This window comes from Suricata suricatta, chromosome 14 (genome assembly GCF_006229205.1).
Source record: "Suricata suricatta isolate VVHF042 chromosome 14, meerkat_22Aug2017_6uvM2_HiC, whole genome shotgun sequence".
Classification (NCBI taxonomy): domain Eukaryota; kingdom Metazoa; phylum Chordata; class Mammalia; order Carnivora; family Herpestidae; genus Suricata; species Suricata suricatta.
In genome coordinates, this window is record NC_043713.1 from 12,312,845 (window position 1) to 12,338,363 (window position 25,519).

General features: G+C 40.5%; 1 protein-coding gene across 1 annotated transcript; it reads right to left on the bottom strand.

Moving 5' to 3' along the window:
• Window positions 1-378: 378 nt before the first annotated feature.
• On the bottom strand, window positions 379-24,591 carry LOC115278000 (serpin B7-like). The gene is made up of 8 exons (XM_029922422.1): window positions 24,571-24,591; window positions 19,341-19,526; window positions 16,062-16,112; window positions 15,364-15,480; window positions 9,975-10,092; window positions 5,765-5,907; window positions 3,542-3,688; window positions 379-777 (listed from the first exon to the last, which is right to left on the bottom strand). Exons 2-8 carry the CDS (start codon window positions 19,506-19,508, stop codon window positions 379-381), a joined length of 1,143 nt encoding a protein of 380 aa, XP_029778282.1. The 5' UTR covers window positions 19,509-19,526; window positions 24,571-24,591.
• Between the last annotated feature and the right edge of the window lie 928 nt (window positions 24,592-25,519).

Sequence of the window (25,519 nt, forward strand, 5' to 3'; positions counted from 1 at the left end):
CTACAGAGTTTCAGACGCAATCCCCAGGGCTGCTTCTGCATTCTCACTGCCAGACCACCACTCTACAATTCCCCGACAGTGCCCAGCTCTGGGTGCAAGGGGCTACTGGGGAGAATGGTGGGGATGAGTGGGGGTAGAAAGAGAGTGAATTTAGAAATGGGTGAGGCACATGGTAGTAGCAGAGAGGCTAAAGCAGGATCAGGACAATCAACCAGGTGTCTATGAAGGGTCAAGGCACCCAAGTTACCTGCCTGACCAATATGAGAAGGAAGTAAATGCAAGGGAAACACCATGTGCTTCGATCACACTCAAATCTATTCTCTTGTGGTGGTTCCTTGATGTTGCAAGGAACTACTGTAATAGAAACCAATTGGATTTTCAAGGGCAAGAGACTTTGCCACTAAACAAGATGATGTCATCCTTTCTGATGACAAAGAGGAATGGGTGATCAGCTCTGAACACCCTGGACTCAGGGAGCTGCTTTTCTACTATGTTGTTCCCTGTGGCAGCAGCCGCCTCTGTGCCTTCCTCAGTAACCTCTATGTATGACTTGTGCATCATTTTGGACACATACAGACGACCTCCTGAAGCTATACCAGAGAGATCAGCTCTGGATTCATCAAAGATGTCCTTCAGCCCCAGGGCTCTTAAATGGTGCTTGATTTCATAATTCTTCTCTATCTTGAACTGAGGTAGAAACACCTCGACATACTGAGACCTCATTTTTCTTGGATTGGTCCATTCCATTAGATTCCGAAAGGTCAGCTGGTTTTCGATCTGTAGGAATGTTAAAAAGGCAATTTAGAACCATATGCTCAAGGGACACCTGGGTGGCTCAGCTGGTTGAGCATGGGACTCTTGATTTTGACTCAGGTCATGATCCTAGGGTCATGGGATTGAGCCCCACATCAGGCTATGCACTGAGCATGGAGCCTGCTTGATATTCTCTCTCTCTCTCTCTCTCTCTCTCTCTCTCTCTCTCTCGCTCTCGCTCTCGCTCTCGCTCTTGCTCTTGCACTCGCTCTTGCTCTCTCTTTCTCTCCACCCTTCTCCCCTACTAGTGCTCTCCCCCTCTCTCTGCCCTTCCCCTCATCTCACACACACACTCTCTCTCTCAATAAAAAATAGAATCGTATGCTTAAGAGACAGATGAAACATCATCAACTACAGACAGTTCTCCATAATTATCCTTCCCTAGATATTTGTATGTAAGTATGTGAATGGATTCGGGAAAGTCTGAAAATGGGAAATTATTAATACAAATAGTTGAAGCACTCCTTATTAAATCACATGTTTAATTTGCTCTGCTATGACAAGGTGTGACTTGTATTTCTAGTTGTTTCTGCTCTCTGCTCCCAAATGAACAAATATAGCCACAAATACAGCCAAAGTGGAACAATGGGCAAGTGAAGGAATCAGGGTACCAGAGATCATCAGAGGAAGAAAGGAACTCAGTGGTCATTTAAGTCAGCATTTCTTGACCATTTTCCATCACTAAAGACATAGAAAATGGTAATGCTTGCACAATTTGTGGGAAAAACCAAATGGACCCCAAGTGGCCCAAGGCAAGAAGCCTAGAGCTCTAGCTTCCAGGGTAGGCTGATCACTACCTTCCAACACAGTCACCAACACCACCTGGGGAGCTTGGATCCAAATCCACTCTCCTACTCAACACATGTGACCACTGAAGCCCAAACACTGTGAGGAAATGTGCTGAACTGCAGAGCGGGGCACTTCGGTTCACAGCTGGGAGCCCACGGCTCTCTCTCCAGCATCAATCTGCTGCCCCCAAATGATTCATGAGTAGAATTCACCAACTCCTAAATACCGAGAATTAATTGATCAGAGACTAGTCACGTGTGCAATGCTTACAAATATTATATACAGACATTTGTTCTCAAATTCAGACTCACTGGAATCCTTAAGAGTTTTTCACAGCTATCCTTATCAAGAACCTAAACTTATATAATCAAGTTTAGTCTAATTTAAATTTTATGTGTATAAACTATCCGATTCATGGTAGTCTATAATAACTTCTCATGCTGACTTAGAAGTTTTTCCTCTTTTAGCTCACTGTAAAGACAACTTCCTCATCATTATTTTGTTATGCAGGAAAATGTAGGTACACAGTACATTTATACTAATCTGACTGAAACATCATTAGGAGAATCCATGACATAAAAGAAAAACTCAGACAACAAATGCAAGAACAAATCTATCTTTGGAGTTATCTATGGTTTGTTTTATATTAGTTACTTTTTCTATTATTGTAGATTATTTGAAGTTAAAATAATTCATGTGTGCTAAAATGTTGGTAAAGATTATTGAGTGAATTATTGATTTCATAGGAATACCAACATTTTATATTGTCAGCTTTAGATTTAATAATAGCAACTTTATGGCATTCTTCTTGCCCTTCATGTCAGAAAAAGTAATTAAAATGAAAGTAAATGAAAATCATAATGATTCAGTGGTTTTGTCCCTGTAGAAATTATATTTCCAATGTTTTAAAGTCCAAAGTTTCTAAATCATGGCAAAATATGGAATGAAAAATAATGCCTCTGGGTAGGAGAAACATTTTTTCATATTCTTTCTACTTTCCAGTTATTTTATAAGCAACATTCATTATTTTATGAACCAAAACACAAAAATATTTAAGCCTTAGTTGTAACTTTTTAGGGTAGTTGACATATGTGTACACCCACACATTTGTACACATGTATTTATCAGACCAAATTCCATGAGCCTTCTTTCCCTGTCTCACATGGTTGTTGTGTGGATCAGAGGAGATAACATGAACGACGCTCAGAGCACATGGCCTGGCACACAGTAGGTGCTCAATGAACAGTGTCTCTTCTTCCTTTTGATTGGAAGTACAGAGAGCAACCTAAGATCTAGGCTTCTGGGATTTCATGTCACAGGCTTAGGAGCCCAAATTCACAGGGAGGAAAAGAGGAAGAAGGGCTGGAAGAAAATCAGAATATGAGACATGGTGATGCCATGTGGCCTTGCAGGGCCCCTTTGATGCCTCTCTTTGTCCCTTGCACTGTGCTGGTACATTGCCCTGGCTACATCCATCACAGGGCAGTCCATAACCTCTGCTTTTCCCAGAGACACAGCAACTCAGAGGGAGACCATACATTTTAATGCTCAAAGGCCCAGGACTTGAAAACCCCACTGTATCACTCCTGTCAAAAATGCTCACTCTATCGAAATTCCAATAATACATGCAAGACTGTTTTGATGGCCAGGTGCAAAAACCCAAACGCATACTCCTTTCCCTCCAAAGCTGAGGTTTGAGAAGGTTCCAATTTCATAGCTATTCAACTAAAATTTAGGCTAAATTGAAGTCAATCTCGCATTTATAATCATGTATAGCACAGAGTAGGTACTCCTTAAACATCTGTCAAATAAATGAATAAAAAGGTGAATCTCAGATTCTTACGACCTGAAATTGTAAAGTTGATGCATAAAAACGCAATCAATAATATCTTAAAAATCTTCTAAGTCCCCAATAGTGAAAGTGGCAGTAGGAACTTACTTGGGACAGGTCATTCTCGGGCAGCATGATGTACATGCTTATGCCACCATGATACTTGAGCTCAACAACTTGCATGGGCGGGTCCCTAATGACAGACAAATTGAACTTCCGTTCTTGATGCATCATGGTGATCGCTTTCCCAGGACACTGAAAGTCAAGTCACAAAAATATTTCATAAGCCCACCTTATTTCAATTATACAATAAGAATAGTTCTTCAGTCTCTGTCCAGTCGATTCAGTAGATTTTTCCTGACTTGTTGCCAATAGGGATTGCATTGCATTCGTTCACAGCTTAGTGGTAAAAGCACAGACTTTGAGATTAACTCTCTGGGTTTAAAATTCCCAGCTGTGTGGCTCTGGGGGAGATACTTCACCTCTCTGTGATTTCATTTCCTCATCAATATAATGGGGATAAAAACAGTCTCTACTGCATAGGGCCATTGCAGAGATGTTGTGGGTTAATATACCTAACACTTGGTACATTGCCTTGCACTTAGTGTTTTACTTGAAAATATCTATATAATAAGTAATGAATAATTATTAAATAGAATTCTCATTGAAAATGAATGCTATAGATTTTTTAATAAGACCTAATCTAAAATTGTGTGATTTTGATAGTACTGGTCTGTATTTTACCTCCAATGAAAGAAAACATCTGCAGTATTCATAGAGATATTTTTTATTTCTTTTTTTATTTTATTTTTTTTCCATAATATTTTATTGTCAAATTGTTTTCCATACAACACCCAGTGCTCTTCCCCTTAAGTGCCCTCCACCATCACCACCACCTCTTTTCCCCCCTCCCCCTTCCCCCTCAACCCTCAGTTCATTCTCAGCTTTCAATAGTCTCTCAAGTTCTGCATCCCTCTCTCTCCCCAACTCTCTCTCCCTCCTCCGCTCCCCCTGGTTCTCCATTAGGTCTCTCCTGTTTTCCTGCTAGACCTATGAGTGCAAACATAGAGATATTTATCACTCATTCATTGATCTTTGATTGCTACCAGCACTCGGCACTCCTATACCTAAAACTTCTGATGTGGAAAAATGCATAAAGAACATTTCAATAAATAAAACTAAGTTTCAAAGTTTAACCTGAGTTTCTCAGCCTGAACATAAAAGGCTGAGTAATTGAAAGAAACTTTACAGGTCAATAGTGGAATCACCTTATTTGTGAGGGTATGAAAGTCTATGGTGGTTAAGGTGACTTGCCTAAGAAAACGCAGATTCTGTGACATGAGGCAGACACCCCAAAACAGTCCTTCTGACTCCAAAGCCTTGATGCTTCTACTGTACCCTAAGATTATTGTGTACAAATAAGTAAAAACAAAAAAACAAACAAAAGCCACAAAAATATATATTTTACAAAAGTTGGTGAGGACTGACGCTTGGAAATGTGTAACTTCACTAAACATAACTTCTTCCTCTATAAAAGGAAATGCATCCTCACTTTGACTCAGGAAAAATTTTTGGTATTAAATGACTAGAACTGTATACCCCACAGTTAGAATCAGAAAAAAAATAAAATAGGCACCCTTTTGGCCCATTTTCTTCTTTTTTAAAAAAAAATAGTTTATTTTCAAATTGGTTTCCATACAACACCCAGTGCTCTTCCCCACAAGTGCCCTCCTCCATCACCACCACCTTTTCCCCCCAACCCCTTCCCCTTCAACCCTCAGTTCATTTTCAGCATTCAATAGTCTCTCAAGTTTTGCATCCCTCTCTCTCCCCAACTCTCTTTCCCTCTTCCCCTCCCCCTGGTCCTCCATTAGGTTTCTCCTGTTTTCCTGTTAGACCCAGGAGTGCAAACATATGGTTTCTGCCCTTCTCTGCCTGGCTTATTTCGCTTAGCATGACACCCTCAAGGTCCATCCACTTTCCTACAAATGGCCATATTTCATTCTTTCTCATTGCCATGTAGTACTCCATTTTCTTCTTATAGCCATCCAACCAGAATATCTTAAAAATGAATGCATGCTTTATTACCTTTCTCAATTTTAAATATATTTTAAGAAATATCAATTTCTGGGACACCTCCAGTTGTGATCCATAAGGTGCATTACCAGGAGAACAGAAAGTGGGTTTTATATGCAATGCACCATGTAGGTAGCAGTAGAAGAAAGAAGTAAGGAATGATGAATCCATCCTTTGTCTATGTAAATATCATAATTTCTGCAAAGGAATACCATTGGCAAAAAAAAACAACTTAAATTGAATAGATTTCTGTACCTTGGGAGATTTGAAACGGCAATTTAGGGTTTCGTTCTTGGAGAAGGCCGACTCCCACTTGCCCTTGAAGTAAACAGCGTTCACCAGCACCATGACGGCTGAGGAGCTGATGCCACCTTCTTGAAAGATGTTCTTGATTTTACCTTTTGAAAAATAAGTGGAGAAAAAAATGTTAATTTTTAATGTAATTTTTCTAAAAAGACAAGATGAACATGAATTTTTCCTTAGGACATAATTCAAATAAAAACAATGCTATCTGTCATAACCTATGAGCAGTCACTCTGTCCAGTGCTCTCCAAACACTTTATGTGCAAGATGTGGCTTAATCCTCACAAAAGTCTCTGTGGGGTAGACACTGTGATTGCTTCCGTTTTCTGTCGGGGATGCTGGAGCACAGGGAGGTTAAGTAATTTGTACGACATCCCACAATAAGAAAGTTATGCAACAGGATTCCAACCCAGAAAGAGGATTCAGAGGATTCCTGAAGGACCTTCTTGCCGGTAAGCACCAAACTACCTTTACCACCTGGATGAGGCCACAGAATTCTAGAATTTAACTCCATTCTGTTGAGAGGGCTAATTCCTTCCTTCATTCCACATTAACAAGATTTTTGCTGGATGTCAACTCTATGCTCGATGCCTGAGTCACAACCGTGAAAGACAGTCTTTGCCATCATTGGACTCACAGTCCAGCACAGGGAGCTGTCCACACCGGTGCCATAGCCATGTGTTTGGTGTGCTGTGGGAGCACAGACTAGGGGCGCCTCTCTGGCTTGGCCTTCTGCTTAAGCTAAGGGTGAGATGGGAGGTGGGGGGAAGTTGCATATGGCAGAAGTCCTTTATTCAAAGACCTGGAAGGCGGGAAGAGCACAGTGTATCTGGGGAAACCTCAGGACATTCTGATGCATTAGGGAAAGTAGAGTTGGAAAGGTTAGAGGGAGGGGCCGACTAATGAAGAGCCTTGAATGTCTGGCAATAATTTTGGATTATCCTGAAGGCAATAGAAAGAAAAATATTGCTGAGGATCTATTGAAAGATAAGAAAGGTCATGATGGGTCAGGTTTATGTTTCAAAATGAGTGCCCTGGTTGTGTGTGGAGGATAGGCCAGGGGCATTAAGACCTGCGTGAGTTTGGTGGAATGTTGGCAGCATTCTGAAGTATTGGGAATTGAGAACCAATGCTTATCAAAATGGGGATAATTTTAAGATAGATTTGAATAACAAAGGAAAATAAATAAATAATTGATCCAGATGGAAAAGGGTATTAGCAATCTGATACCCTTAAACACTAAACACTAAATAGAATCCCACTCAGTTATTAGAAAAAGCAATTGCAGGGGCACCTGGGTAGCTCACTCCGTTAAGCTTCTGACTTCAGCTCAGGTCATGGTCTTGTGGTTCGTGAGTTCAAGCCCACATCAGGCTCTCTGCTGTCAGCACAGACACACTCAGATCCTCTATCTCTCTCTATCTCTATCTCTCTCTGTCTCTCTCTCTCTCAAAAATAAATAAGTAAACTTTAAAAAAAAAGAAAGAAAAAGCAATTGCATATTTTGTCTTGTTTTGTGAATAGTATATTTGAAATATGTGGTGGCTAGTGGTCATAGCCACCTTCTACTGAAGTAATGACCAAAGAACAAAAAGCAAATTGAAATACTGTATTCCTATTCCCAGGATTATAGTATCTTGAATGTTTGCATTTAAGAATACAAGTCATGTCTCATATTTGTGAAACAGAACCAGACTCAGCAAGTACATGTATATTGTTTAGAGTATAAATCAAGGTCAGCCTTTGGTAAAGAAATGACTAAGTTTGGAATAAATTGATTAACAAAATAGCAATGAATACATTTCTTTATTTGTTTTGAAATAACCAGAACATTTGTTACAATTCCGTTTTTATCTGTCCAAAACACTTACCCATAAAGCAATGTACTTTTTCGGGAAGATACTACCTTTGCCACATATATTATTTTGATAAATAGAATTTTATTTTTTATATTTCTTTTTATGTTTTTTTAAAATTTATTTTTGAGAGAGAGACAGCGCGAACAGGGGAGGGTCAGAGAGAGAGGGAGACACAGAATCTGAGGCAGGCTCTAGGCTCTGAGCTAACTGTCAGCACAGAGCCCGACGCGGGGTTTGAACCCATGAACCGTGAGATCATGACCTGAGCCGAAGCCAGACGCTTAACCGATTGAGTCCCCCCAACCAGTGCCCCAATAAAGATAATTTTAAAATGAAAGATTAACTATGAATCTTTTTGAAGAAAGAATCATATAAAAATACATTTCACATATGGTAGGATGTCATAGTTTTAATCAGATTCTTCAACCCAAGAAGAAAACAGTAAGATATTGGATTAATTGTTAGAATGAAATGTTACATGGTGGCCACTGAAAATAATGTCCTATATACCACTTTTAGTCTTTGTTCACTAACCAGGAATAAGATATTGAGGATAACTGAGCATATTAGTTCAGCTTCTCACTAATTTCTGAAATGGTCATAATAAAATCAGTATTTGTCTCACAAGATTATTTCCAATCCAAAGAAAAAAGTGTAATAGACAAGATTTCTAAAAAGTATAAAGCATTCTAATTATTAAGATTACTCAAAACCACATTGTGGACAAATACTAAAGCAATTTTCTTTCTTTTTTATTTAATAATATATTTTATTTAAACAATATGTCTCAAATATTATCATTGCATCGTATAATAAGGGTATGTTTACATTATTTCATACTTGGTCTATGCAATTAAATGGTTATGAAAAATTGCAAAGTAGCCTGTAAAAATGTTGGAGATAGAACATGAAGAAAAAAACCTAGTCACAGTTTATGTAAACATAAACTAAGAACACAACTATGTCAACTTATTCCTTGTGCATAAGGCCAAGGGCTAGAATAGAGCCTGGGAAAAAGAAGCCAGTGATTTGTTGAGGTGTTAGGATTGTGAGGAATTTTGCTTCCCATTTTTATTTTTACTTTTTTTAATGTTTTATTTATTTTTGAGACAGAGCATGAGAAGGGGAGGAGCAGAGATAGGGGGAGACACAGAATCCAAAGCAGGCTCCAGGCTCTGAGCCAGCTGTCAGCACAGAGCCCGATGGAGGGCTCAAACCCACAAACGTGGGATCATGACCTGAACCAAAGTTGGCCACCTAACCGGCTGAACCACCCAGGCGCGCCCCCACCTCCATTTTTAATGTGATTTAAAAAAAACATATAAAACTTATCATCTTAACAGGTCAGTAGCATTAACTATATACATCTTGTTGTATATCACATGTTCAGAACTTAATTCATCTCACAAAACTGAAGCTCTAAATGCATCGAACAACTCCCCTTCAAGCACCACCCCCCAGCCCTTGGTAATCAGCATTCTATTTTTTTAAATTGAAGTATGATTAACATACAGTATTATATTAGTGTCAGGTATATGATATAATGATTCAACAATTCTATGCATTACTCAGTGCTCATCAAGATAAGTGTACTCTTAATTCCTTCACTTATTTCATACTCCCACCTGCTTTCCCTCTAGCAACCATTAGTTTGTTCTCTGTATTTTAAAGTCAGGTTGTTTGTCTCTCTTTTCTTTGTTTATTTTTTTTTCTTAAATTTAACATGTGAGTAAAATCATATTTGTCTTTCGCTGTCTCACTTATTTCAGTTAGCATTATACTTTCTAGATCCACCTACATTGTTGCAAATGGTAAGAACTCTTTTTTTATGGCTTAGTAATATTCTTATCTATCTATCTGTTTATTTATCTTTCTATCTAGATATAGATATATATATATATATATATATATACCACATCTTCGTTATCTCTTAAAGTACTGATGGACACATGGGCAGCTTCCATAACTTGGCTACTGTTAATAATGTTGCAGTAGCCATAGGCATGCATATATCTTTTCAAATTAGTGTTTTTATTTTCTTTGGATAAATACCCAGGAGTGGAATTGCTGGATCATACTGATAATTCTGTTTTTAAGTTTTTGAAGAGCCCCCACACTGTTTTCCACAGTGGCTATACCAATTTGCCTTTCCACCAACAGTGCACAAGCAATTTTCAGTAACAGCAATCATTACATTGGATTAGGAGGAACTGTCTTATAGAAGACTTCCAGCTCTAAAGTTGACCAGTCTCTGTATTCACATGTCACTGACAAATCTCGTAGAAAAATAAGGTTGCACTCACCATGTGTCTCATTTTCAATCCATTTATTAATTTTGTATCTGGTATCTTCTACATCATTTGTAAAGTCAACTCGTTCCACTTTGGCATTGTATAATTTTCTAGCATGCTCAATATAGTTCTAGAAACATAAATAATTACAGTAATAAGTTCACTAATAAGTAAGTCCATAAGTAATACACAGTTCTTGTATTTACACCATTAACTAAACATGTAACACATCTGTTTTTGAACTTGTCTCTTTATTTCCACCATCTTACTTGAGGACTCATTCCTCACTCAAAGATGGGGAAGTATGGCTAGAAACATGAAATTAGGGCTGGAAGGTGAGTTGGAAAACCTAAAACAATATGCACAGCAAGCACGCTATTTGAACGTAAATTCATCTGAAATAGATGAGGGGAGACTAACAGATTATGACTAAAGTCCACTCCCTTGGCTTTATCACTGCTTTCTCATCATTAACACTTCAACAGCCTCCTAGCTTGTGTCCCTTGATTGTGTCACCCCTTCATACTGAAAGCAGTAGGAAGGGTTCCAGGCTACTTCTGTACTTAAGATACAGCCCAAGCCCCCTAGACTTGGCCTGTATTTGAAAGAAATTAAGTTGGGGTGCCTGGCTGGCTCAGTCAGAGTAGCATGTGACTCTTGAGTCCCACATTGGGTATAGAGCTTATTTAAATAAGTAAAACTTAAAGAAGATGTGGAGTTGACAAGGACAAGCAAAAAAGGTGAGCCCCCCAGGCAGAAGTAACCCTCAGGGGAATAAGAGAATCTTTGCACACTCATAAGCCCAGCAAGAGTTTGTGATGCCTGAAGCCTGAGGTGACCCCGGGGAAGTGGAGGACACCAGCCAGGACAGAGGAAGAGCATGAATGTCTTGTCTCCCTTGATAAGGAGCTTTCATTTTATTTTATGGAGAGTTCTTGAAAGGGTTTAAACAGGAGAGTAATATAATTAAATGTGCATTTTATAAAGGTGACTCTGAAATCAGCATAGAAAAAAAAATGGGCCAGAGATTGAGGCACTTGTTAAAATGTCCTTATAGTTTACCCTGAGGGATATAGAAAGGTCCAGAATTGAGGCAGGGAGTAAACTCAAATTGGAAGTTGCCTGAGGTCAAAACTCTAAAGACCACTCATATTTCATAGAAGGATAGAGGAAAAAGGATTAGCCAAGGAAATGGAGATGAAGGAGAAGGTAGAAAACCAGGAGAAATCAATGCCATAGAAACCACGAAAGAGGAAAGTTTTGGGGAGCTACAAGTTTTGGGCTTTAGTATTTAGTGGAATACTACAGAGGCAGATAAGATAAAAACTTGCAAAGTGCCAATAGCCTGGTGTCCATTGGAAACCAGTGGTCACCTTGGTAAGAGCAGTTTTCGGTAATGTAGAAGGTAGACGCTGTAGAGATTGAGCAGTGAGAGAGGGTGGAAAACGGATTCTGACTATACATATTTTTCAAACGTAGATTGTCAGAGTGAGAAGTACAAAAATGGGAAGAGAATCATGGGGTAATGCTTAAAAAAAAGGAGAGAAAAATTTAGAAGTTGTGTATCTGGAGCACATTTATATGCTATGGAAAAGAAGACAGTAGAGTGAGAGATGTTCCAGAAAAATACTGATAGAAACATGTCACCAAGGAAGTGGGGGTAAAGAGGCAAAAAGAAATGGAGGAATTATCCATTAAGCAAAGTATTCCCTCTAGAAATGAAGGGAAAAGGGAAAGGGGGCAGGGTGTGAGTTGGGATGATGGCCTCTCTTTTCTTTGTCAAGTAGAAGACAAGTGGAGATGGGAATTTATTGCTTGAAAATGAAGTCATTATTCTAAGGTGGATGTGCTTCTCTCCATAGAAGAGAAGCCAAAACATAAGGCACTTCAAGTCCAATTCTTTTTCTCTGTATACAATTTGTTCCATGAATGTATATAAAGTGTTCATCTTCAACAAAGAGCCACACTGTTGCTTTGAAAATTCCTCCATTAACTTTAAGATCAAATTGCCTATCTAGAACTAAAATTTTCATGGCTTCTTGTCTCACATTTAAATCTTTCATCCATTTTGAGTTTATTTTTGTGTATGGTGTAAGATAGTGGTCTAGTTGCATTCTTCCACATGTTGCTGTCTAGTTCTCCCAGCACCATTGGATAAAGAGACTGTCTTTTTTCCATTGGATACTCTTTAGGGAGGCAAACCGTAAGAGACTCTTAAATACAGAGAACAAAATGAGGGTTGATGAGGGGTGGGGGAGAGGGAAAAGTGAGTGATGGGCACTGAGGAGGGCACTTGTTGGGATGAGCACTGGATGTTGTATGTAAGCCAATTTGAAAATATTTGACAATTTGACATTTTAAAAAAGAACTAAAATATTCATCCTATGTATATTACAACATGTACTTTCATTTCAGTATTAAATTAATTTTCTATTTAAACAAAAGAAAGTTGAAAGTGCTTATGCCAGGTATGGAAGCTATTTTTTAGTACACAACAAATGACTGGAAGATTTAGGATCAAGTCCCAGCCTGTGATTATGGCCAGGTGGAGAGCAGTGGGCATGGGGGCGGCGAGCAGAGCCGTCTCTTCCCCCTGGCTGGTCCTACCAGGATCTCAGAGCAGCAGCTCTGAGGATCAAAGGAGTGTCACCCTGAGGTCTTGAGAGATCCCTGATGACCCAGACATCCATCCACCCAGAGGCAGTGGTTGATACCCTGTTACTGTGGTGATTCTGGTGACCAGGGGAGGCAGCAAGTGCACTGCGGAAAGCCCAGACATATTTCCACTAAATCCCACGGCTTCCCATCCTCACATGGGCTCCCCCAGCACTGGGCCCTTCTCCTGCTCCAGGGCCAACTAGAAAAATCTAAGGCATCAGAGACCTGGAGCCCATGGCACAGACCAGGGTGAAACTGATGGTAGCAATAAGAGGTTGTTGGGAAATTGAGAGAAGCAGCAGAGATTTCAAGAACTTTTGTGAGGAATGGGAGAAGCAAATGACCCTGACCACACAGCTGACTATTGGACAGCACTGACAACACCTCGCTAGGCTGGGAGCCCAGGGTGTTGTGGTGGTGACCACACACATAGGCTTGGCACAGCTGTCACGTAGCAGCTGAGGCACACCTGATGAGAGAAGTCATGGGATTGATCCAGGGTTCTGCTAGGGGAAAGAGAGAACTGATAGGTTGAGAGCTGATGGAGAGAGGGAAAAATTGCAGAACTCAGTGCAGTTGAAGAATGGGTAGAGTGGGCACGAAATAATGAAAGACTGAGAGTATGGAATGATGTGGCCACTAAAGGGGAAATTCGAGTTGCAGATCTCAGGAGTGGTACATTCTGGGTGTTGATGAGTTTCAGGGTGTGGCTTGGGCATTTGTTACTGTAATGGGATAGAGAGAGGGTCAGGAGGCTATCAGGAGGGAAGCTGATCTCGAAGCTGGGTGACACAGGACACTGAAGTTACCCAAATGATAGCGGCGCTTGGGGGTGTATTGGAAAGACATTCTCAAAGGTCTGACCAAGACAGACTTAGCACAGACTTGGGGAGGAGGGAGAAGGTATCAGAGATTGTGGTTAGGTCTTCTATGCCACCACACTTTTTGTAAATATAATTTATACATTATTATTATCTTCATCAATTCTAATAGACTCATCCATATTCGAATATGAGTTTAAAACCTTGTAACACAAAATGTAAAACATTTGGAGATGATAACTGAGAGCTAACAATAGTTACATTTTTAATCAAAAGTCATTTTTATTGGGGCACCTGGATGGCTCAGTCAATTAAGCATTGGATTCTTAATTTTGGCTCATGTTGTCTTATGCATGACTTGTGAGTTCAAGCCCTGCATTGGGCTCTGTGTGGACAGCATCGAGCCTTCTTGGAATTCTCTCTCTCCCTCTCTCTGCCCCTCCCCAACTCATGCTCTGTTCCTCTCTCAAAATAAATAAACTCTTTTTTTAAAAGTTATATTTTATTTTATTTTTTATTTTTGAGAGACAGCATGAACACAAGCAGGAGAAGATCAGAGAGAGAGAGAGAGAGAGAGAGAGAATCTTAAGCAGGCTCCACACTCTTGGAGCAGCCCATAGGAGCTCAGTCTCATGAACTGTGAGATCATGACCTGAGCTGAAATCAAGAGTCAGACACGCTCAAAAAGTAGTTTTTAAAATAACTACCTCTACCTGTAAATGTTTGGGAGGGAAAAGATGACAGTGTCTTTATTTTCCATTTTCATGGACAGATCTCACATTCACTGTGCTTCTGGGTGCCCAGCTCCCTACATACACCAAAGGCCGGATAAAGGAACATGGAAATGTGCTATAAATAGTAACCTGATAGACACCCCAACTTCCAGTTTAAGAGAGTTGGCAGTCCCTCAGGAACTCGGCAGTATGTATGGGAAAAGAGACACAGATGTGGATCTGAACACACAGGGTGGCCCCTGTAAAGCTTATGTGGGATTCTTCTTGGAAAGATTAAAACACTAAGTGGGCTTGGATGTGGTGTTGGAAGGGGGCAAAGAATCCGAGTGGGTGACAGACAGCCAAGATAACGATGGCTGGGCGGAACACAGAATGCTGGCAGAGACACAAGTGGAGACCAGCCCAGATATGGCACCGAAGCCAAGCTTTACAGTTGTCTGACAAGTGGAGAATTAACAGGGAGAACAAACACACCCTGAACATCACAGGCACTGCCTCTGCCTCAAGAGTACTAACCAACTTCTGGTTGTCACAGCGACAGCAGCTCTAATGCATGGGTGGAGCCCAGTGGTATAGAGAATACAGTCTGGGTCTCACTGGTCTCTGGGTGAATGGAACGCGTGGCGAATGGATTGATAACACAGGCACCACAGAGCAATATTAGCAATGCACCTGCTGACCTCAAGTGAGCCACATGACTGCCCTCAGTCCAGCCTGATCTGCTCCTCTGCCAGTGTCTTTATCTGCCTACATCCCCACAAGGGGCTCTTTAGGTAAGTGCTCACCCTGCAAAGTTCCTGCTGGCAGAAGAGATGACCTCACCTCTGGGGATGCACGGGGATGCCAGAAGACACAGAGCTTACAGGAAAAGTGGGTAGACTTTTTCCACTGCCCACGGACAACCCTGCCCACCTCCCACCCAATGATAGCTCTATCTCCTCTGCTTTTGGAGCCTCTCAGCCTGGTGACCCTGAATGTGGAGATCACTCAACTGAACATGTAAAGTCGTACTCTGGAAACAGTGATATTTCGAAGACATCTGGGAACATGATTAGCAGCTATAAGAAACAAAAAAAATCACCACCGTCTGGCTCTATAGAAAGACACAAGCCCTTTAATAGACGATGGATCGAACAAGACTATGATCCAGCATGGAAATAACCTTGTGACATGGGAGACTGCACTTACCTTACGAAAGTCAAACACTTTTTCTGCGAAAAGGCCATTGGCAATGCTGAGCTCATAATCCCTATGGGATGTGTTTATGTCGGAGAGAACTCTTTTCAGTTGAGACTGAAGGTCTGGCTGGTATTGAAAAGATTTGTAAAAAAAATGTATTATGGGACTGCGAATATAGCCACACTCTCATTTACACATGAAACAAAACACGCGTGTTGTTCCCCAAAAGAACTGAAATAGAATGATGCTTGTAAATGTCGTAATGCCACGGCGATTTACAACTTCTGTCCTTTCTCAGAATAGTATCTGTGATCAAAGTTAATTAAAAGTTTTACTAAAACCATTAACCTTAGAATGAAATTATTTACAGCAGATAATGAATCTGCCCCATATGTGTGCTAGAGAATTCATTTTACCTCTAAGTTGGCCATGGAAATCAAAGGATAAAAGCAAAACATTTAGTTCCATACTGTCTCGCCAAAATCCAGCCAGCACACAAGTGAAATATTGGGAAATTAATAATTAACAAGTAAATGATCAAAACTTGTACTTTGAGATACCACACTATGGCAACCTGAGGGAGACACATTCTATTGCTTTGAGAAGACAGGGCGCCTAAGTAAATACATCGGCGAGATAGTCATTTCTCGAATTTTAGTCCCACATTCCCTTTCCCTAGAGGAACTGGAAGAAAGTAATGTCTTTACCTGCGTGCTGGAAGAGTTGCCCCATCCTGAGAGCCTGGTGAAGTGAAGTATCTGCAGACAGAGAATGAGGAAGGCAGTGAGCGGGTCCCGCTCTGTGAGAAGGGACCCACAGAACCAAGCAAGGAAAACACTTGACCGTTAATGGCTGAGTCTGTGTGTGTGGTTGGCAGTGCACTGGGCAGCTGTGACAGGACAGCTGCCCTTCTGACACAGCTAGGACACAGATGACTCGTTGGGGAAAGTGGCACATGCCAGCAGAGTTAATAAATTGATGGTTACAGAATGAAATGGGTTTGATAACTATTTTGGTAGGCTCGTTCTAGTGGAACAATTTTACAATTACTCACTGATTAAACGTAGACAAGGATCAAAATGAATCAAATAAAAAATGGAAACTTTGGGGAGCCTGGGTAGCTCAGTTGGTTAAGCGTCCAACTTTGGCTCAGGTCGTGATCTCATGGTTCATGAGTTTGAGCCCTGCATCAAGCTCTGTGCTAACAGCTCAGAGCCTGGAGCCTGCTTCAGATTCTGTGTTTCCCTCTCTCTGCCTTTACTCAACTCACTCTCTCTCTCTCTCTCTCAAAAATAAATAAACATTAAAAAAAATAGAAACGTTATTTACCTGCGTGGCAGGCAAGATTAGGGCTAATTACATAGACACCAAGACGGAAAAGGCAGAAGCAGTTACTAAATATCTAGGAAATCCTAAATGTGAAGCTAAATTGGAACTTGAGAGATGTAATTTCAGATCCTGCAATTATTTGAAATTAAGTCATTTTAGGTGTTTCCTTTTCCAGTGTGGCTCTCATAATCCCATTGTTCTCATAATTGCTATTCTGTCCAAGCTTAAATTTCTATTGCATTTTATCTGAATTTCTGCAGGCCCTTACATCCACAAGATCTGAAATGCAAAACAGCTTCTCAGCCAGGAAGTGATAAAGTGTACTATGCATATGATACTCATTAATGCAATTGTCAGGAGCAAGCTGAATGTGTTCTGCCTCCCAGAAATGGACGGAAGATTTTCCATAAGAAAGATGTAGGTTTTCCTGAAGGGGTCATAAGTGCTATGTTTGAACCATATCCTAGTGGGAGGTGGAGGTAGGGAGAAGGGGTGAAGTCCATTACAATTTATACATGGGAATTTAGTTAAGTCAGAATTGCTATCAGTGCCGTGTGCACACAGGCTTTCAACTTCAAGGCTTCAGAACCCGAATCAACAGCCCCATCTTACGGAGTAGGAGAAAATGGAACAGCTCAGTAAGATACATGAAGATGTATGAAGGCTATGAGTGTCACCATTAGTCTTAAAAGATCACAGGGAATTGGAGCCTACCTCAATTTCTACATCCTCTTCATCTAGGATAATAATATGAGGTGGAGTGAGAGGTAAGGAAAAGACAACACGGCACATTTGATATACAAATTGGTAGTCAATTTAAATTCACTAGTGGGGTCTTCACAGACATCAAGCCACCATGCCTGGCAACTGGGGGGTCATCTCGTCCCCCCCCCCCCCGGTTCTGTGCCCTTGCAGAGCATGAAAAATACCAGGCTCCTTTCTCATTTTGCCTTGGCATTGGATAGACTGGTATTTGGGGATATATGGATGTACCAGAAATACAAAAGATCATGGTACAGGGTCAAGACTCAAAAATGCTAATGTCTTTCCTGAATTAATTTTGTAGAACCCAAGCAATATTATAAAAAGCGTTTGAATCCCCAGAAGTCATCCTTATTAATTAATTTTTGAATAAAGCTTTAACAAGCACACACATTGAACATCAGTCTTCAATCATTTCTGATTTTACTCTCTTTTGATAATAATCTGGTTGTCTCTTCCGATATTCCTAACTGGCTTTTAGGAAACCTGACTGGTACAATATTTAGGTGGTACCTCAATGTTTTTATAGTTTCAGTTTATTAAAGTACTAACTCCATAATAACTGAGGTTTTGTAAGAATGTACTTCAGGCCGCATTTTGGGTCGGTGGCTTTAGGGAGAATGGTTCTCGACTGTTTCGATTCTGCCTCCTGGGGGATATCTGGCAATTTCTGGACACATCTGTGCTTCTCCGGACTGGAGAGAGACAGCCGAATGGGACTCTGCCAAATCTCCTGCACCGCGCAGAAAAGCCCCTCACAACGAAGAACTATCTGGCTCAAAATGTCTGAGGGTTAGAAACCCTGATTTAGAAGATCACCTTGAATTTGAATCATAGCTCTGCCACTTACTAGTCAAGATGGCCGGGGAACACACAGAATCAGGGTAATAGGACCTACGCGGACATCACTGCGAGCAGCAAATAAGATGATCCGTAGGGCTTAGCCCAGAGGGGCTCAACAGACTGTGCTTGTGGATCCCTCCGGCTCCCGGAAAAAACGCATCCTGGACCCGTGGTTAGTCCCTAGCAGCCAACACTCACTGAACTGTCCAGGGAGAGACGTGAATTATTCCAGCTTAAATCCCCTGCACAAACACTCTTTAACGAGCACTTAGCTGTGAAAGGTTACAATATGGACAGGCTTCCTCCAGCTCCAATTTAGGAACCAAAATCACGGCGGGGGGAACCAGTGGGCAGAAAGCAATACAAAGACCTCCACGCGCAGCCTGGACAAGGTGCCTCACCTGCCACCGAACTAGTGCAACTCCCGAGAGGAGTATCACTTCCCCGGCCTCCCTGGCTCGGTGTAGTGTACCAAGGTAAGTTTAAAAGCCCTTTCTCCAGCTGTTGGAGACAATGTGATTTACCATTCAGGTAGGCTGCTGCTATCTGGAATGTACTATTGTGTTCATTTGTCCTCAGGTCACTCACGTTTAAATTGGGACTCTGGTATCTCCTGGTTGCTCTTCTTTCTCATCTACTCCTACAGGCACTGGTTCCCAAGCTTTCATCCCACCCCCCACTCCCAGAGAGTTTACTAAGCCACAGATTGCTGGGCTCCGTCTCCATAATTTCCGATTCACTAGGTCTCCGGTGGGGCCCAAGCATCTGCATTCCTAACAAGTTGTTAGCAGCTGATGCTGCTGGTCTAGGAAACACGCTTCAAGAACCACTTGACCAAGAATCAAAGTCACAGTTTTGAGAATATTCCCGTTGTCTCTCATCTCAAACACAAGTGCTACAGAGGTATGTGTGTCCTTCCACCTTGGAGGGGGCCTCGTTGAGATGGCCTCAGGTACAGGGGACCACTGCCGCCCATATGTTCTTGCAGGAGACAACTTGCCCTAAGTGATTAATTGCAGGAACCACGGGTGATGGCACAACCCGGGACTGACCTTATCAATCTGAGAAGCACAGTCACCACGTGCACCCAGACGGACCAGGGCCAGGGCAGTGAAGATGCTCAGAGAAGAGAAGAACACGTTTCCACTCCCTGGACTGTTATCCATCTCTCTGAAGAGGTTGATGCAAAAGTTCGCGTTTGCCACAGCAAGGGAGGCCATTGTGGAATGGTGGGCAGCCTGGAGGACACAGAGAAATGGATGAGTTCTGAGTACACATGGAGGTTTCTATATTCATTTGTTTTTTCTATCTGAAGCTGCATTTCTTCAGCCTTGGAGGTAACCGTCAAATCGCTTCAAACAAGAAGAAAAAGTTTCCTCTGGTCCAGTATCCTTGTTACCAACACTCAAAAACGATCTCTTGGGACAACATCACGATACACTCATCTTTTTTACATGGATAAAAAGTGCAGTGTCTCTCTGTTTCTGCCTCTGCTCTCATACTCACGTCCAGGACGTATTTCCACTTCTCCTTGATGGGGCCTTTCTGTCATCAGTGGCCTCTGATAGTTCTGTTCTCAGCTCCTAAGCCTACCATTCAGCAAATTACCTCAACTTCCTAAGCTGAAAAGGAGCAAAAGTGCTCTTTGCAGTAAAACACATACTAAGACATTAGACAGTCTGTGAAAGGGACTATAATCCTTGCTTTCCTTTTTTTAATAATTTTTTAAATGTTTTTAATTATTTTTGAGAGACAGAGACAGCAGAAGCAGGTGAGGGACAGAGAGAGAGGGAGACACAGAATCTGAAGCAGGCTCTAGGCTCTGAGCTAGCTGTCAGCACAGAGCCTGATGTGGGGCTTGAACCCATGAACCATGAGTGCATGACCTGAGCCGACGTAGAAAGCTTAACCGACTAAGCCACCCAGGCACCCTAAATTCTTGCTTTCTAAATCTGTAGTTTTAAAAATGGTTAACATTTGGAGATTGAACACATAATTTCCTTCTTTTCAGTATAGCCGTGTGCTTAGAGTAATCCTACATCCTAACTCTTTTCAGGACTGCCCAATTTCAAATATTATGCATCCTTGATCTGTATTTATTATTTTCACACACTTTTCTAATTTGAGGGGAATAAAAATGTTATTAACCACATTATGTATCACAAACATGCACATGACCTTCTAATACAGAGGTCTATCTCTTACTGGAGAACTGAAGGTGTAACAGCTAATTTAGAATCCAGGATGAAAATGAGAATGTCTTCAAATTCTTGATAACGTTTTTGAAATATAGAGAACTGCCACCAGCATGGAATTCTTCAGGAATCTGCTTTGGTATTTCTTTGCCGACTTTTTCCACAATGTTCAGACTGATCCCCAATCCCACAGGTGGGGTTGTCCGGACTAAATGAGTTATCATGGATCCTCCAAATTATTCTCCTTGAATATTCTGTGACATTACATCGAATGGTGTGTCAGGTTCCAAGAGTCCCTTAAGGGACCCCACTCCTAACCCCAACCTTGTTGCTAACAGTTGTGTGATCTGGGTCAAGTCTTTCACTTCCTTAAGCTTCTAAATTCCATCTCATTCAGGGTGGCTTAGTTGGTTAAGTGTCCAACTTCGGCTCAGGTCATGATCTCATGGCTCATGGGATGGAGCCCCGTGTACGGCTCTGTGCTGACAGCATGGAGCCTGATTGGGATTCTCTGTCTGTCTGTCTGTCTGTCTGTCTCTCTCTCTCTCTCTCTACTCCCCCCACTGTCTCTCAAAATAAATAAATAAACTGGGAACCCTGAGTGGCTCAGTCAGTTAGGTGATTGATTTCAGCTCAGGTCACAATCTCAGTTTATGAGTTTGAATACCACATTGGGCTCTGTGCTGATAGCTCAGATCCTGGAGCCTGTTTCAGATTGTGTGTCTCCCTCTCTCTCTCTGACCTTCTCTTTCTCTCTCACTCAGAATAAATAAACATTAAAAATATTTTTTAAACAAATAAATAAATATTTTTCTTCCTAAAAGACAACAAACTGGACATTTCCAGAGTGTTCTTGAAGAACCATATTCAGCACTTCAGATTATAAAAGAACATCACTGAGGCACAGGCCATAAATGATGCTGTTTTGCAAGGTCAAATTCAGCTTTCATAACAGGTCCCCACTCTTCAGTTATGCCCCCAGAAATACAGGATGAAAAAATCATTCACACTCCAAACACTCTTCACTCCAGAAAAAAAATCTATGTTTTTTTACTAGCTATCCAAAAAATGGAATGATTTCCTATCGGATCCATGTAAACGAGGGAGAAAAGCAGTAGCAGCTGAGATTTTAAGAACAGAAGAAACCCCTTCCTTCCAGCAAAGGAGAGAAGGAACCAGAAAAAGGATACAACACAGGCTGAGAGATGCCAGAAAGTTTTAACTGGTGAGCAGTACTGGTGGGGGGACAAAGGCCCCAGACATTTTAGGAGCTCAAAATCACATTGGAAAGACAAGTATTGCCTCTAAAATATTTTTTTAAATGACAAAATTGAAATTAATGAACATACAAGCAAATATCCTTAAATTGAAACATAAGTTGATTTTTTTACTCATAAGAATTTCTTTAATTTTAGGGAGAAGTTGTGTGCTAGACTCTGCCCCTTCAAACAATTTCCAAGACTTCGTGTCAATTGCCAAAAAGCATACTAAATGAAATTACTCACTCTTCGGAAGATATTTTAAAAGCAAAATTATAATAATCATTTCCAAATACTTACAGTGAAAATTAGAGGACTGTGGGTTTATTTTGAGATAGTCTATAAAATATATTTGGTATATTCAATATAATTTGACATGAATTCATTTAAGACATGAAAGATTGAAAGATTTAAAAATGACCCTGTTTGGGGACCTGTCTGTGTGGCCCAATGGGGTCTGGAAGCTACTTTGTGGTGTATACTAAAGTAGTACAAAATGTCAGGGTACTTTTCTTTGGTCAAGCCCCAATTCTTCTAGATGCTTTACAAAAGTAAAGGGTGACGGGAGTGAGGGGAGAATCTTTTCATGTTTTTTTAGATAATTTCTTAAATTATTTTCTAAGCGATAACCATGACTATTCATTTTCTAATTTTTTAATCCTCCTGGTGACTTTTCACAAAACTATCATCATATTGAAGAGAAGTGACACAGTAATGTGTTTACTGAGGCAACTGAGTACACGTTCTTATGAGTTACATGAATTTTATGGCAGAGAAAAACCATCCTAGATAAATTTTTTAAAATGAGTTGAGATTTTCTGAGTCCTAAATTTTCAAGCAATGACTTTTAAAATGATAAATGGTGGGGTGCCTGGGTGGTTCAGTCGGGTAACCGACTGGCTTCGGCTCAGGTCATGATCTCACAGTTTGTGGGTTCGAGCCCTGCGACAGGCTCTGTGCTGACGGCTCGGAGAGACTGGCACCTGCTTTGGATTCTGTGTCTCCCTCTCTCTGTCTGCCTTTTCCCCATTTATACTCTAACTCTCTCTCTAAAAAATAAACTTTAAAATAAATAAATAAATAAATAAATAAATAAAATGAGAAATGGTACCAGATCTCTTATCCTTACGCATTCCTGTGCAGACATGTTTACGCACTTTGAAAATAAATACCAGAGCATGCTCCACTTCACATAACTTGTTCTTATCTTTCTCTACGCAGATGCATGGTAGTTTCCAGAAATGAAAGCAAGATTCTTTCCTTCTCTTTTGATATAAAGTCTAAATCCCATTGGCAAATAGATAACTATATTGAAGGTCGAATTACTTTTTATACGCTCCCAAGATTCCATCTGGTGACCTGAATAAACATTAGCATTAGTACCAAAAGTGTGATTTTCCTTTCTCCAATAATTACTTTGTATAGCAACTTTTAAAGAAATAAACAAGCACCAACAGAAATAAGTTAAATTCAAACAAACCATTCACACATATCCAGTGACTTGGGTCTCAGTTAAATAATTGAAGTTGAAGAAGAAAATAAATTACGTGAAGCCACAGAAGATGTCAGCAGGATACTATCCATTATACTGTGGTCCAGACATAGCAGTGAAGGAATATTCTTTCCGAATCATGAAAGAACTTGGCTTCGATTAATTTTTAATTCCGCTAAAAATATACTGTATTCTTACATTCTTTACACAAACATTTTACTTTAATGAAAATAAAGACATGAAATTTATAATTTACAGGTTAGCACAAACGAAGATTCATGAAGGTTTTTTCAGCCCCAAATATCCAACTTGAGGATCTAAAAGTCCACAGAAGCCCAAAGCCCATTTGCTTACTTAATGGTATATTTCAATCCAAGAAATGTGTTATCCCTTTTTTCCTACATTTTTTATGTCAAAACAAAAGGATACATATGTTCTCACAAATGTTTATTATTTTAAGTCTAATAAAAGGCAAGAAAAATAATTTTTAAATAAAGCCTAGGAAAAGCTAGGGTCCAAACACACAAAAAAAACCATGAAATTATAATGATATTTTATGGATCTAAACTTACTATACTTGATTGATAAATAATATACCTTAAATGACCGATCAAAATATTACCTAATCTCAGGATAATTTTGTCTATATGAGGAAAAGCAATCCTATTTCATGGTACAGTAGTGAAGAAAATAAAAACTATATTTACTGAATTAGAATACACATACTGGGGGGGGAAAAGCAGTAGGCAGTAACTACTATTGAACAAGCTTAAGTTTTATTCCTATCATATAAGTCAGATGTAATGCTATCACTAGTTACTTTCCTACAGAAGTATTTTCAAATCTATTTCTTTTAAACTATGGTTTCAAATTTTGATAACTCCCTCATCAAACACCTTGCTATGTGATTTTTAAAGTTCAGTTCTAATCTCAAAACTTGGTAAATTCCAACCATACATAATAATGCCTTAAAGAACACTGGACATACAGAATCTAGATTTGTATGTAATTCCCCACATGCTATCTATCTAATTCAAAATGGAATATGAGGTCTTCAGCTTGTCGCTGGTCCCCTGCTGGATAGTGCCTGCCATCCTCCCCATGACACCTCGAAAAGTCGGCCACAGACAAGCCATAAGATAGAGAAACTGAGGACAGAAGTAGGCAACGGTTTGGATGTTGTTTGAGGAGTTTAGACCCCCAGGTACAGAGAAACAACCATTGTTCTCTCTCACTCTCTCTCTGTCTCTGTCTCTATCTTTCTCTCTTAGCCTCTTTGTCTCTCTCATTCAAAGTGTCTGCCAGACTTTAAGTTGTGGGTTTCAGAAATATTTACCTTACTCTCTTCATAGAGGAAGTTAGCAGCTGGTTGGATGAGTCTGAGAGTTCCTTGCATTACTCTGAAATATAAAGCCTCTGACTCAGACACTCCCTACTTCCTTTTGTGATGACCATGGAAATTTTAAATAATGGCATTAAAATGCAATCATGTTAAGGCCCTTTAAAAAGCAGATGAAGAGAAATGTGTATGCTCTACAGATCCAATTCGAAGTAGCCAAAACAGATAGGGTTTAAAATCAAATTTTAGCATGAAATGTTATCTAATTTGCTATTAACATCACTTCATATTTATTCATGCATCGAGGGATGCCTGGTATTTTTCCATATGGAAAGGCATCTTTTCAAATTCAGTCACTGATTTTTGTTATCACTGTTCGTTGGATTCCACCTCCTGGGACTTGGGTATCTAACAAGAAACATCACAGAGCCTCACCTTCAAGGATTTCTACTCCAGCGTGTATAAAATTAAGTGCACGGAGGGGCATCAGTTCCGCCCTAAAGGAGGGGACAAAGAGCTGGAGGACAGCCTGCAGACAGCAGGCATTGTTCTGGCTCAGAGACTGGGGATTTCCGTGTTTGAGAACGGCAGGTGAGCTCGCCCTTTCAGGAGTCATCGGGTCTTACTTCGCGTGTGTTTCTGACTTTGCCTGACACGTTATTCCTACAAGCGTTCGGCCGCCCTGCCTTCATTTAGTTGCACGCTTTAATGCTAAGAGGGAATACCCTGATCTCCTGATCATGAAAGTTCTCTAAGGTGAATGTCCCGTCGCAGGGATAGATGTGTTAGAACACATTGAACATACGGGGTGATACCCACCTCCCCCAGAAGTGGAAAGAGCTGCTAATAGGAACCCTGGAAACTAAACAAACAACCAAGAAAAGGGGAGGGTGAACAAAATTGTTAACTAATGGGAAAGCACAGATTCCACAATGAAATGTATATC